This window comes from Octodon degus, unplaced genomic scaffold, assembly GCF_000260255.1.
Source record: "Octodon degus isolate 3935 unplaced genomic scaffold, OctDeg1.0 scaffold00052, whole genome shotgun sequence".
Taxonomy (NCBI): Eukaryota; Metazoa; Chordata; class Mammalia; order Rodentia; family Octodontidae; genus Octodon; species Octodon degus.
This window is the reverse complement of record NW_004524628.1, coordinates 12,584,263-12,598,762: the sequence shown is the minus strand read 5'-3', so window position 1 is coordinate 12,598,762 and position 14,500 is coordinate 12,584,263. Positions and strand designations below refer to the sequence as shown.

General features: G+C 54.1%; 1 protein-coding gene across 4 annotated transcripts in view; it reads right to left on the bottom strand.

Annotated features, from left to right (window-relative positions):
• Positions 1-8,115: 8,115 nt before the first annotated feature.
• Positions 8,116-14,500, bottom strand: part of LOC101574002 (sulfotransferase 1C2) — an 8,525-nt gene continuing 2,140 nt past the window's right edge. For 2 of the 4 annotated variants that reach the window (XM_004633211.2, XM_023717526.1), the window contains exons 3-8: positions 14,122-14,247; positions 11,742-11,839; positions 10,911-11,037; positions 10,378-10,472; positions 10,087-10,267; positions 8,116-8,424 (exon numbers count right to left, since the gene is read on the bottom strand). In XM_004633211.2, the coding sequence (XP_004633268.1) occupies positions 8,312-8,424; positions 10,087-10,267; positions 10,378-10,472; positions 10,911-11,037; positions 11,742-11,839; positions 14,122-14,247 (740 nt within the window). In that variant the 3' untranslated portion in view covers positions 8,116-8,311. Of the gene's footprint in view, positions 8,425-10,086; positions 10,268-10,377; positions 10,473-10,910; positions 11,038-11,741; positions 11,840-12,016; positions 12,713-14,121; positions 14,302-14,500 lie in introns of those variants that run through there. The other 2 variants (XM_023717528.1, XM_023717527.1) reach the window with 2 other exon arrangements.

Sequence of the window (14,500 nt, the reverse complement as noted above, 5' to 3'; positions counted from 1 at the left end):
GCAGTGCTATTTCTTGAGCACTTGCTGTTTTGTAGATACTCCGCTATGAGGTCCAGATGGGCTATTTCATTTAATTGCTATAATATTGAGCCATCTCCCCAGCCCCTTTAATTACTATAAAACTTCAGGTAGGTGTTATAGTTAGATTCCTCTCACGGGGGGAAATTTAAATGTGGATAGATTGCGTAGCTTGCCTAAAGTGACAATGTTCGTTAACATCAGAGCTAGAATTCAAACCCAGTCTAGCTCCAGAGCCTATACAGGTGTCCCATTTAAAGACCCACCTGGATATATGGTTGAGACCCAGAACTCAGACTTAGGACTCAGCTTTTCTTTTCTGTGTGGTTCTGTATGTCTTGCTTACAGAGCCTCATCTCTTTGTACAGTACTGCAGTGTTTGTTGGTTGTACTGTGCATAGAGGACTGTGGTTGCGTGTTCTGTTGTACAGCACATGTAGCAGTCACACAAATAAGAGCAGTGATCCAGTTGGAGTTTCTTTTGACCAATTCTTTGTTCCGAATATTGTAATGTATGTACTATGTACAACTCATTTATGACTAATTCATTTAACCACCTAGTCACGGTAATGGAACTTGGTCTTCGAAGGAGGAATGTTCATATTGTCATCTTAAGTGTCGAATATGTATTTTAACTGGTTTTTAATAGAAAAATTTCAAACACCTTCAGAGCTTCAGCATGAGTGTAGCAGATCACCCAGCTTCGACTGTTGTTAACTCACAGCTGTCTTGTTTCGTTGATGGTCCTGTTCAACCAGCACATGTCACCTCCATCCTGGTAATAATTTAGGGCAAAAGCAAGATATGATCATTTTATTCTCAAGTAGTTCCATGTGTGTCAGAGTCTATGCTCTTAATTACTGTCCTTGCTCTATAGATGAAGAAACAGGGTCAGAGACCATAAAGTAAGACGCCCAAAGCCACAGAGTAATAAAGTGGTGCTAGCTCATGCGCCATCTGCCATGTGTCTTGGCTCCTGGTCCCTGATTTCTCCTCCTGGCTGGTGTGATGCACGAAAGAGCGGGTCCCATGCAGGTGTTTCTGTGGTCAGTCTTTCAGCTGGGATGAGCACATTCATGCCTGCTGGCTTAAAATAAATGAAAAGTCCATGAGCTTCAACTTCAGTAGCTAGGAACTTCCAATGTCAACAGAGTCTGCATCTTAGGACTCTACTGGCCTGGCTGACATGCTGGGCTTTGTTAGGTATGAAAGCTTAGTGTTCTCACTCTGCACACGTAACTTTAGGGTAAGTGCATTTGTGCTAGGTTTCTATACATTTTTAAAATTGTAGCTTCGTTTCCTAATTTTAGTGATTCCCATTAAAATCTTTTTTGTATCAGGAATTGAACTCAGGACCTTGGGCTTGCCAGGCAGGCACAGTGCCACTGAGTTAGAGCCCCAGTCCCTGGTCAGATCAAGAGCTCCCCCAGGTAGGTGCCACTTGGGCACAAGGCGGAAGGACCACATGTGTCTGGCTTGATGTTTCTTCAGGCTTGGGAAAACACCCCCATAGTGCTTTGAGATAATAGATTCTCAATAAGAATTTATCCCTCAAATGCACTTTGCTTCCAACAAGAATTTTGGTAATTATTACTGTACCATCTTATCTGAAATTGTATTTTCTATATGAACATTATGTATGATTTAAAAACTATCAGGCTGAAAAGACATTTCCTAAGGACTTGACTAACAGTTCACAGGGCAGAAGGGGCACAAATCTTTTGGGCAGCAGTGGCGATGGAGATGCGCATCTAGAGAGACAAGTAGCCTGGAGTGTGGGTGCGGCTGGGTGCCCCACCTTCTCCAGGTGCCGTTCCCAAGTCCACACAGGTGGCTGTGCATACCCCACCCCAGTGTTGTGGAGGGCGCACACATTGTGGCCACCATAATGAGGCATCAGGCCCCACGGAGTGCAGTATTGTAGTTCTATAATCCTGCCCCCTGGGCACACTGAGGCTGGAGGGCACAAATCGGAGCCCAGCCCAGGCAGTTTAGCGAGGCAAGAGGAGCTAGGCATGTGGCGCAGCTGTGAAGGGCCCTGCTGTGATCCTCAGCACTGCCGGCAGACACGCCGATGTGCAGACACACCGCAGCCCGCAGGGGCCCCTGCCTCTCCCCAGCACATGCTGTTCTCACTTCTGGGCGTCCATCAGCGCGGCAGAGCAGCACTCTAGAGGGGCTGTGGATCCGTTTCCCGAGACCAGGGTGACTCGAGTCCACCTGCCAAGTTTCACTCCTATGTGGTAAGCTTAGACGCACAGGACTGACAGAGAAGCTAGCGTGTCCTGCGAGTGGCTCCGGCCGGATCTCGGTAATTCAGGCTCTTCTGGTTCCACAAGGCTCTCCAAATACCTACACTCTCTTTGCAATAGTTTGGTCCAGGATTTTGTCCTACTCTAAGCTAAGGTCTATGCTCTATGATCTTCTTTTTTCTCAGCTTTGGATATTAGGCTTTCAGAAGAACCTGTTAATCTGTTTTTTTTTTTTTTTTTTTTTTTTTTTTTTTTTTTTTGTTGTTCTACACAAACCACTACATTGTTGCATATAGATTAAGATGAATTCATTTATTGAATAATCCTTAGTCAGATACAAACTGATTGCCACTGACCCACTTAAATACAGTAGAGGCCTCTTCAACCAGAAGAAAGAAAACAGGTTAGGTCATTCTTGTTTTCTTTTTCCACTTAGGACACATGCAGAGAATGTTTGATTTCCTGTTAGTTCAGAGTAACTTCATTGTTTGCTCTCCTAAGTTTGCATGACTAGTGAGTGTTTATTCTTAAATTGAACTGGTTTGGTATGATTGGTATTGCGTTACTTATAAATCTTGCTGGTTTTGTGAGCTGTCTACATAGGAGATACCTGCCTTATTGGTCTAGTTTCAGAGGCAGCTCTGCTGGAAACGAGCCTCTAGACTCAACTTTTTGATGCAGATGATAAACACTCAGACATCAAGAAATCTTGACAAGGCTTTTTACTTTTTCAAGAAGATAGAAGCTTGAGGTAGCAGGCGGCAGGACAAAAGAGAGTCGCCTCCCTTATCCCTACTGCAGGAGGAGTGGCTGACCTTATTCCCACTGCTGGTTTGGAGGTTCCCAACCCATCCTGATTAGCTAACTCGGGCGGTGTGAGGGCACCCTGAAGGCTGCTGCGGGAAGGGAGTACAGAGTGGAGGGAGAGGGGGGACAGAAAACCCTCGTCCCGTGACAAGCTATTTTTGGTTTGCAGCTGTATTCCCAGGACGGGAACAGAGTGGACATTTTATGTAACTTAGTGTGTTCAGGAAGGGCCATCTAGGGTGGGTGAAAGCCCGAGATGGAGTCACTCATATTTGACAGATAAGACAGAACTTACTATTTCTCACAGCTCATGCTGTTTTTTTCTTTTTGGCACAGGGTCTCCCTGTGCAGTTCAGGATGGCCTTGAACTCTCAGTGGTCCTCTTGCCTCAGCCTTCCTAGTGCTGGGATTACAGGTGTGAGACACCACACCCAGAAAACTCATGTTTTGGCCAGGCAAAATGTGAATTTCTCCTTCCTTAGTCTTTCTTAATTTCATTATGTTATTCTCAGGATTTGGCAGACAAACTGCTGTAGCAGGTTCAAACTTTCTCCATACGTGAAATGTCCAGAGGAAATGAGGTCAGTTCTTGAGGTCTACCTAGAGGGGTTAGAAATGGCCTGCAAGTGGGAATTCTCTGTGTGCCTGGCCCCGACTCCTGCAGGGCCAGGTCTTTCCTGGACTGCCCCTGCACCAGGGGACCCAGGTATCCCATGGGGATTGGGCAAGGACAATTCAGTCTAGACCAGGTCTCAAAGACAGGATGAAGCTGATTTCACAGTAAGGAGAAGGAACCTGACAGCATCCCGAGGTGGCCCAGCTCCTTGCCCTCCACGCTGTGGGAACATTTATGATGTTGGGTGAGGCTGGGCCTGACAGGGACACCAGCCTAGTGGCTGGGAAGGTGGGGACAGCTTTTGTCAAGGCCTAACAAGAAAGGGGCAAGTAAAACAAGGGTGAACAGATGAGCACAGCGTGCACAGAGCCTGGAGACCAGCGAAGAGTTGGAGCAGGCGGGGTGCTCGTCGTCTGCCCACGTGCCTTCGCCCTGAGGGCCAGTGACAGAGCCAGGTGACACTTGGAGAAGGATGGTGAGCTCAGTCAGGTGGCACTTGGAGCCACTGCCATGGGGCTAACCCACTGCTATATCATCCTGACCCCATGCACAAGGCGGTCACCCTGGGGGGATGCTTTTGAGAATGCAGGGATATTGGTGGCCAGTGCAGGCTCTGGGCCTCTTGATTAGCCAGTGGGCAAAGCGAGACGTCAGTGGCTTGTGGGTGGCTGAGGGGGACCTCTGCAGTAGCGGGGTCATGACAGGTTCTCCTGTGGGGGCAGCAGGTCCCAGAATGCATAGCCCCATGGCAGGGGCCTGGCCCAGACCTTACCTCAGTGCAGCTGCCTGCTGGGTAGGGGGGGCAGTGGCTCACTGCTGGGCACAGAGCCCCCTTCTGAGCTGAGTGGGTACTCAGCCTGGCACCTATGTGACCATCTGTCCCTCCAGGCCTGCACGCTCCCCGGGGCAGGAGGTGCACCTCGACCTGACAACGTTGTTGTGCGGATGGGTCCAGCAGGGGTGAGTCTCTGGGCTGATGCTGTTGACACCCTGTGGCTTGAGACGGGAGGCTGCTTGGCAGGGTGGCTGGCCACGGCCGCTAAATGTCTGTCTTGACCCTGCCCTGTGCCAGGTCTCACACTACCTCTGCCAGCCTGAGACAGATGGCATGGCCACTGCCAAGGCCTGGAGAAGCTGAGAGCCACGTGTTGGTAACTGTGCTGGACAAACCTGACCAGGAGTTCGTCTCACCATGTGGTCCAGGGTTTGTGCAAACACACAGTGACATGCTTATTTGCCACAGAACTTGGGGCAGCAATGTGGGTACTAAGAGGGAGCCCCTGGGAGGGCTCATCACAGTGGGAGCAGCGAGCCCTGCCCGTGGGGAGCAGAATGCACTGCCCACGGGAGCAGTATGGCTTGCGGGGGAGCAGCGAGGCCTCCAGGGGAGCCCACCATGGCTGCTGGGCTGAAGGCCCTGGAAAGAGGTGGATGAACCTAGGCTGTGACGTGGCTGGTGAGGCTGAACACCCCAGGCCCAACCCCAGAGGTGTCTCATCCCACGGCTCATCCTGGCCTGTCCTGCCACGAGCATGCATGGACAGGGAAGGGCACTGTCCCTATAGCACAGCCGTGACTACTGAGCAGAGGACCATCCTGTGGGGCCCAGGCTCTCCCCGGCTGCTTCCCCAATTGGCAGCTGCTGCAGCCCCCAAGCCTGGACTCCCGATCCTACTGGACCCGTGTCATGGCTTGTGCCCTGGGGGCGGCCGTCAGCCCTTGGGCCTCCTATGCCACTTCACCATTAGTTCAGGGATCACCCATGGGCCTGTCCTGTCCAAAGCATGTGTTGTGGGCTCCAGCATACCAGCTGCCATCATTGCCATGCTGCCTAACAGGGGTGCTGTCACAGGACTGTCACGCTGGAAGTGCAGAGTTACCTGGTGAAGCGTCTACCACACATTTGCTTTTACATCTGTGGCTTTGGAATTCTGCTGGTCTCATGTCTCTACTGGCAAAGGCTGCCCTGCATACTGACAGGCTCATCTAGGTGGCCCCGGTCCCTGTATGATGATTCAGTATTCTGATGTTTCAGTCTTCTGCAGAAAACTGTGGGCACCTCCTCTCTCAGGACAAGATTGGAGGGCTCTAGGTAATTAGGAGTGAGGTTCAGCAGGAGTAAGGCACCTCGAGCAGCAGGTTCAGAACCGACTTCAGTATCACTCAGTGACCTGTATAACAAGTACACGGGGACCCTGGCCACAGCACTGTGTTCACCAACACCACCACGCAACAGGCTTCCCGGAGTTCTGTAAAACTCCAGGGGCAAAGGCTCTGAACACTTGGATAATGGGAGACCTTGAGAAACTTGGGTCAGACTGAACGATTCCCAGGCATGGGCACCTGGGCTTAGGCAGCATCGTGCTGGGAAGAGTCCATCCATTTCCCTAGACGTCTGGGCTGACACCAAGGGGTCATTGTGGCAGCACTCCACTCCTGGGAGATGGTGGCTGGCTTGCCACAGATGGACTTACTTAACTGGCATCTACTGGCCTGAACCAAAGAAGCCCAGTGGTTATGTGAACAAGCCTGTGGCCCTGGTGTCTGTAACTTTCTTGTCACTGGAAGACAAACACTGGCATCCACAAAGGAGGACATGTTTGCTTGGGCTGATGGTTTTAGCCCATGGCTGGCTGGCCCAAGGCAGCACTGGGATGGCAGGCAGGTCTGGTGGGGAGAGCTGCTCATGTCGTTCTGGACAGAGGGAAGGAGCAGGGGGAAGAGATGCCCTCGTAGGTCAGGCATTGATGAGTATATAGGACCCCATGATCCAATGGGAGCATCTTAGATTGAAACCATAGCCCCTGGCTAGCCCAGGATAGTTGGTTGGATGTGCCGAGCTTTACATGGGCACCAGAGGGACTCCTCACCACTCCTGCATCCCGCCCGGCTAACTTACCCCGCCACATCCTGAAGGGTGGCTCTGCTCTGCCCTCAGCTGGTACGGTCTCCAGCCCTGCTGTGCATCCCATCAACTGGCTTGCAGTAGCAGCTCTGACTACATTCACACAGCAGGTGCTTGGTGACAGCCCGCAGATGATTCTGCGCTCTTTAGCAAATTGCATTTGGGGATGTTACAGCAGTGCTGCCACCAAAATAGAATTTTGGGTCTGTGTCCAACATGACAATCTAATCTAGCCACTGTGTGTCTCACGTGAGAACTCGTTAACGACTCAGCCCCATCCAGTCCTACCCTTATGCAGGAGAGAATCAAGGTCATTAGTTTGGTTCCTGGGGCTCCTGGTTGGAAACACTGACTGCTACGATCCCGCACATAGCACGTCTGTCTCTTCATGCGTTACCCCTACTGGTGCCGGGGGCCTCACAGCGCCCTAGCTACGGGGCTGAAACCCCTCTCTGGCTCAGGGTGCATCAAGGAAACAGGGTGGGGTGGGAGGATATGAGATCATAAGAGCTGATTACAACGGGCAGAGGATTGTATGCGCTCAGCTTCATGTGACACGTGTGCAATCTTGAGTTGTGACCAGTGATTGCTCCAGGCCACCCTCCTTGGTCTCTGCTACAGTGTCCCAGCCAATATGAGAGGCAGATCCAGGAGAGAGGCATGTGGATCTCAGGTATGTACTTGACCCTTTAATATTAGCTAGGAATAGACCAGGTCCTTTCTGTCAGGGAAAGTCACTGTCTCAGCTCATGACTAGCCACCTCTTTCTAACCCAACTTTGGTGTCCAACTGGCCTTTCTGCTGCCTAGAATCCCACTTCCTCCAGCAAGTCCTCACTCTTTTTACTCTGCAAAGTCCTGCATCTGTCGGCCTCAGTCTTTGGTCTCACGGCATTCAGCAGCAGACTGTGGCACCAGGGCTCTGCTACTCCTGAGCAAATCCTAACTCTCCAGAGTGCCATGTTTTGTTCCCAGTTGGTGAGGGAGTGGGCAGAGAAGCTCAGAGGACAGAGGTTCTCCACAGGACTGGTCAAGGCCCTCACGCTTCTCCTGCGTCCATCTGTGTGCTTCTTTATGAAGTTCAGCTCTTGCAAGAATCCCACTAAGATTGCCCTCAAGTCTGAGCGGTGGTTATCTGGTCAGCCTCCATCTCCTCCGCCACCTGCAGGGGGCGCTCGGCCACCCTGGCCTGTCTTCAGCAAGTCTTCCTGTTAGGTTGGCTTGTGGTGTTCTCTTGCCTGCCTCTTGCCTGTTCTTGTTCCATCCCCAGGACCCACCCTGCTCCTCAACCCCCACTTACCCATGCTGTGCCCCAGCTCCTCATCCCCACACGAGGCCCTGCTGTCATGGTCTCCAAACCTACCGAGATGTCCTTAGCTTTATTGAGTGTGACAATAACATCCTCCAACAAAACCAACCAGGATTAGTACTCAAGGTGCTACTGTGTTGCAGACTAGGGATCTAAATTTAATTTGCCAGAAGAATGGGGATTCAAAAAATCCTTCTAGTGCCAAGTCTTATATTTGACTGGGTTTATTAAGTGGTCTTGTTTCTTACTGTGGAAGGATGGCGGAGGAACCAGCATTTGACAGGGTCCTTCTGAAGGAAGCCGAGACACACCAGTTGCCATCTCAGAGGCATGGCACCAGGCTCACCTGCGTGTGCCACACACTCTCAGAGCTGTTTCCAGCCAAGGCGCTCCTTTGTGGCCTGCTTAGAGCTCCAGGCAGAAGTGGATGGAGGAGCCTGCCATCTTCTCCCTGTAGATGTCCTCAAACCTCTCATTCTGGGCCACCGTGAAGTGGTTTTTCCAGTCCCCCACAGTTCCTAGAGGATGGAAGCCCAGGCACCAGCATCACTCCCATGGCCTGACATGCATTTGAGGGCCGTCTGGGGCCTTGCCCATCCACAGCTGGCCACGCCAGGTCCCCTTCAGGGATGCCAGCCCCAAAGCCCTCAGCCCCAAGGCACAGCCCAGGGGGAGTGAGCAGGACAATGGAGCTCCCAGCACAAGGGACACGAGGGAGCAGGGAGCTGGCACGACCTGGCCCTGCCTGCAGTACACGCTGAACCTACACTCATGAAGTAGCAGATGGACCACAGGCCCTCGCCACATGGAGGCCCTGGACACGAGACACCCCACAGCAGGAAAGGCCAGCGCGTAGTGACAGAGTGAGGCTGAGGAGGAGCCAAAGGAGCAAGGGGGAGCTCTCTGGGGAGACAAGAAGGGCCCTGTGAGTGCAGCTGGGAGTGCAGCTGAGTGTGTGTGCACCAGAATTGGCTGAACGGTCGCTTACAATCTGTATGTTTTGTGTGTAGGTCACATCTCCATGACAACTTATTAGAATTAGATATAATTTTTCATCTAGTACTAATTTAAATAATCTTATTAATAGAACTACTCTTTGTCCCGCTAATGCCCCTTCTGGAAAATTAGGAAACAGAAATGAAAGCATGAGGAAAGAAGAACCTTGGCACAGCTTGGGGTGCCATTATGTGTAAGGATGATCCTGAGCACTAGACTCGTATCTGTAGTCAGAGGGAAGCGTGTGTGTGTGCGTGTGCGCAGGTGCGTGTGCGTGTGTGTGTGTTGATGAACCCTCAGTCGTGGAAACAGGGCCTTGCACAGGAGGGAGGCGCGGCGTGGCACACAGGCATAGGTCACGGCTGAGCCCGTGTTTCCGGGAACAAGCGTGCACCATGGGCTGGACATCTTCGTGTTTGAGGGAGCCTGGGTGTGAAGTGGAGGTGCCAGAGAGATGGAGCGAGGGAGGCGAGGAGGGGGAGGGCCGTAAGAGAAATGAGATGTGCTATCTACGCGTTCCGGGCCAGACACGGAAGGAGACGACTGCGCGCTGCAGCCACGGGCTAACGCAAAGTTGAGGAAGAGAGAAAGCAAAAGCAAGGATGGCTGCAGGGGCTGGAAGGCGAGGCGCGAGCCGGCTATCAGAGGGCTCCTGGAGGCGGCCAGGCGCTCTGACTTCCTGCAGGAGCACGAGTGCTGCGGAGATCTGAATGGGAGAGAAGCAAACGAAGCCTGCAGGGCTGTGCAGGGGCCTGGAAGGTGTCCCCAGGTTGGGCACGTGCCATGGCCCGCAGTAGGAGAAAGAAAGTGCTGTGTGTACACATGGCAGGGGAGGCTGAGACAGGAGGACCACTGTGAGTCCGAGCTACCTAGTGAGACCCTGTACCAAATAAATTTAAAAAAAATAAGAAAGAAAAAGGAAAAGAAAAGAAAAGAAAAGAAAAGGAGCTGCGCCAGTTGGAATTCCTCTTCTCAGAACTGGAACTAAGATCTATGAAGAAGCACAGGAACTGTACTTGGGAATCGTGATGTGTGGGGTGTGGCAGGCGTGTGCGGCCATCAAGCCGGGTCAGGAGCAGCATTGAGGCAGCCGCAGCTCCAGTGCCAGCGCCTGTGCACCTGAGGCCTCGCCTTGTGTGGCCGTGTCCCCTGCCAGGCCGAGACTTGGCAGAGGCTCCACAAACCTTTTCTCATGAAGGTGGAAATGGATTGGTCCATGATAGATTTGGAAACCGTGGAGCGATTTATCATGGGATTCGCTTTCATTTTCTCGAAGGATGTCTCCCGGACAATTTTGTCCAGCACTGCTTCTCCCAAGCTCTTTCCCATGAACTGCATCACTTTCCGAATTTCCTGCTTTGGGTCCTGCGTAAGGGCGGCATTGGATTGGAACAGAAGAATTTCAGAAAGATGCTGCTCAATCCTTCTCGCTCCCCCGAGAAAGGCCCCGCAGCAGCTCTGAAGGGTGCGCATACCCTCTTTATGTCCTCGTAGAAGAGGAAGAGCACCTGGTGTCTGTCCCTCGTGTTCCACCATCCTTTCACATGGTCAAACCAGGAGCCCCAGGCCACTGCAGGACACAGAGAGGAAGAGGCCACGCCTGATGGCACAAGACCTCCAAGTTGAGGGCGCCAGGTCCATGTGTCCTGGGGTCGCGGTCTGCGGATTTTCAGGATGTTGCAGTTTGGGACAGCCTTAGTTCTCTTCCTAGCTCACCACCGAAGTGGCTTCGCGTTGGCTATGTGCCATGCCAGGTGCCCTGCGGCAGGGGTGAGTTCCAGGGGATCTCTCTACCCAGTGGCCCAGGGCGGAGGCTTTCAGATTAGCTGGGAGATGTTTGCTGAGGGCTTCGGGTCAACCTGGGAGCTGCCAGCTGCCTCTCCGGCCCAGCTGGTGGTGGCACTGGCTGCAGGGTGTGCTTGACATCCAGGGAACAAGATGCCATATGTGGCTCTCTAAGCTGGGCCTCCTGGGGGGAGAATGCAGGCTGTGGAGTGCTTTATTTTACCTTTCCCATTGACGAAGCTTTCAAAGTATTCTTCCCAGGTGCCGGGGTCAGGGAGTGTTTTGTTCATCCTTTGGAAATGGTAGTAGGAAACCATGCAGTCCTTGGCATTCCGAGCTACATAAAGGAACTTGGGATGAGAAGAGAGACACTGAGAGATGGGACGGGAAGATTTCCACAGGGCTCCAGGGCTGTCCAGGCTGGCAGGGCATGTGGCCTTGTGACCTCCTCCTGCTGGCTGCCCTGCCCCTCTGCCAACTCTGGTTTCCACCCTGGTGCTATCAACTCACGATCAGCCAGCCTGGCTCCGGATCACCCTGGTGAGAAGCAAATCCTTCCTGTAGGGGTGGTGACCGGCCATCCACTAGGAATGGCCCCCTGGGCATGAATAAGCCTCCTGACACCTTGCGGGGATTCCTAGAGAAGCTGGAGAGCCTTGTGGCCAGGAGCCTGGGCCATGCTTGCAAGGCCCCTTGGCTGACCAAGCTCAAACCTGGCCCTGGACACTGAGCAGTGTGTGCCCGTACGTGTGAGTGGGCAGCTGGGCACCAGCAGTGGGAGGAGTCGAGCGAGTCCCAGAGTAAAAGCGGGGGCCCAAGGCTAGGGCCCCACCAAGTGCCGGCTCCCTCTGTCTGCCTGGTTGCTCCAGGTGGCTCCCCTCACCCCTACCTCTCTTGCCCGCTCTATGAGCCTCCACAGCCTGCAGCCACCTTCCACCTCCCCAGCTGCTCCAGTTGTGGCCACCCGCTGAGAAATGGTCACCCCATGTCTTCTCTATGAGTACACTCACCCTGCTCCAGGCCCATGCCCTCCACCCACAAGGTGCCTTCCTACCTTGCAGCGCTTTTCCCAGAAAGAAGGCGGCAGCAGTGCTGTGGACAGGTGTGTCCTCAGCGTCCGTGGGGAGGGCATGGCATTGGCTCTGTCCACACCTGCAAGACAATTCCAGAGACACGCTGGCATCTGCCACGCTCTGGCCTGGGTGCCAGGCTGAGTCCAGGAAGTCCCACCACCACCGTCTGCTCTCCTGCCTTGGGGTCTCGTAGTGGTTGGGGGCAGCATTCTCACCTCAGTGGACTCATCAGGGGTGGAGCCCCAGGTGAACTGACTGTCTGCTTCAGTGTGCAGGATGGACTGCGGATGGCCCAGCAGCAGCTCGGCAGGGGCAGCCCCGGCCTGGAGCGCAGACCCACTGCGCCCTGGCTGCCTGAGCAAAGCCATGTGCCGAGCTCTGTGTGAGCCTCCTCCCACCCCCAGAAACGCAGTCATTTCTGCTCTCCTTCAGAACCCTTGCTCGATGCTTTTTCTACGCATCATGGTGCCCTGAAGAAGCAGCCCATGCTGTGTCATAGGACTCGTCAGCGGCTGGGCTGGGCAGTGACTCAGTGAGCTGCACTGGCGTGCACAGAGGCTGGAACCATGCCCTGGGTCTGTGGGGATCCAGGGTGTCGGGGTGCATGTGGACTTGGGCCCTGACTCATGGTGCAAGACCGCTCTATCTGAAGATCAGGAAGCCTGGCCAAGTGAGGGAGGGAACTGCTAAAGCCTGGAAATAGGAGCCGCCAATAAAATGGCATTTGATTTTCACTGTGCAGCAGGAAGCTTTGCTTGGAAGCAGCCTGTCAACCACACCTCGCTGGTGTGCAGTGAGGGCTTGTGGGTGACCAGCGCTCTTGCTCTGTAACCCAGGGACTCCTGTACCCCGTGGAGGGCCAGGCCCTTTCCTGTTTTCACTGTGGGGTTGGCTGGCCTCTCATGCCTGTGGGACACTGCGTGTCTGCCAGACCCAGGACAAAGGAGGATGTGGGCCTGCAGCTACCGCCCTGGAAGCACACAGCGGGCCTCTGAGAGCTGACCCAGGGCTGCTTCTGCTGGGAACTGCTGCAGTGCCTGGCAAGCACAGCTTGAACTGCATGGGGTGTGTGTGCAGGGCGCACACAGCCTTGAACACCTGGATTTCTTTTCATGTGCTGGGGATCCCCAGTAATAATTCTAACAATAAGTCACTTGCCACACTGTGCACTGAACCCGGAGCTTCGTGCACACAGCACTGCCCGACCTCTGAGTTATAGCCGAGCCCCAGCTTGGCACCACAGTGTCTGAACTGTGCCGACACGCGGCGCTCACCAGGTCTGAGCTGACTTCCAGCCCTTCTCGTGCTCCTCTTTGTCAGACAGCCGCTCTTTGCAGTCCCTTCCTGTGCACCTGGCCACTCAAGTCCCCACACGTGGACTCACGGGTGTCCCTCTGCATCTGGCTGGTCACACAGCGTGGCATCTGCAGCATCCGGTGACTGCAGCCTGGCATGGAGCCCCGCCCCCAAGGTGGCATGCTGCCCTGCTGTGTGTGGACCCCTTTTCCTTTTCTTTTGATTGATGGACACAGTGCTTCCTGGGGCAGGTGTGACAGCAGTGAGCCCAGGTGTGCAGATGCCCGCTTGAGTTCCAATGATCATTTACTGGGGTATGTGCCTAGAAGGCCTCTCCTGGACCGCATACATGAACAAAAGCCTTCTAATGCTGGGGAAGAAAGCAGCCAATGGCTCTGAAGGGGCATCCACACCCACGTGCCTCAGGAGGCCACGCCCGGTCCCTCCTCTATCTCTGTCCTCAGCATTGGCTCCACTCCTGCTTGAACTTGCCCCTTGTTCACATGGGTGCTGCCCTCGGGCCACCAGCATGGGGAGGAGTGTCCTCCCCTTGCAGCCTGGCCTGGGGGTCTGGGTGTGCACTCAGTGCTTTCTCCCTTGGGGTGCCTTCCAGTAGGGCCACCTTCCCACCCTCATTCTGCAGAGCACTTCCCGAAGCTGTGTTTCCCACAGCAGCTTTTCTGCCTCCAGTTTTATTAATTTAATTTTCTTTTAATATGAAAAGAAAATCTTGCAGGTTAAGCTTTTCCTGAAAGGGCTTTGCTAGCCAGCAGAACACGTTGTGCCACAGAGTTCAGGCTCTCTCTGGCACCTTGTTCTGCGAGGGTGGGGAGATGCTGCCGGCCGGTGGAGTCTCCCTCATGAGTTCCCTGCTGAGTGACTAGAGGTGCTTCTGAGGAGGGAGGGAGGGTGGAGGCTGACACAGGCCTGCATCACTCTCAGCAGATAGCCAGCATGTGAAAGGAGAAAGGAAAAGGAAGCAGAGGCGGCAGTGAGGGAGGGCAAGGAGGAGAGAGTGGTGAAGGGGAGCAGCGCGAGGTCGAGCCTGGCCACAAGGGCTCTCACCCGAGGGCTGGGCTGGCTGTGCCCACTCAATGAGCGGGTGGCGGTGCTGAATCATGGCCCGCTGGCACTTCTCCGTGTCCCCGTCCTGCTCAATCATGTCCACGATTTCCTGTATCCATGTTGTCCCTGAGAGCCGGAGCAGGGGAAAGCAGAGACCTCAGAGCGCTGGCCCTGAAGCATCTGGAGTGAAGGACAGATGCAGAGAGCAGTATAGCTGCTGCCTCCGCTCTGGCCAGGACCCTGCTGGCTGCAAGCCAGGACCGAGGGACACTGTGGCCCGGACTCTGCTAGCCAGGACCGAGGGACACCGTGGCCAGGACCTGCAAGCCAGATCTAGGGATGCCAGGGCCAGGACCCTGCTAGCCAGGACTGAGGGACA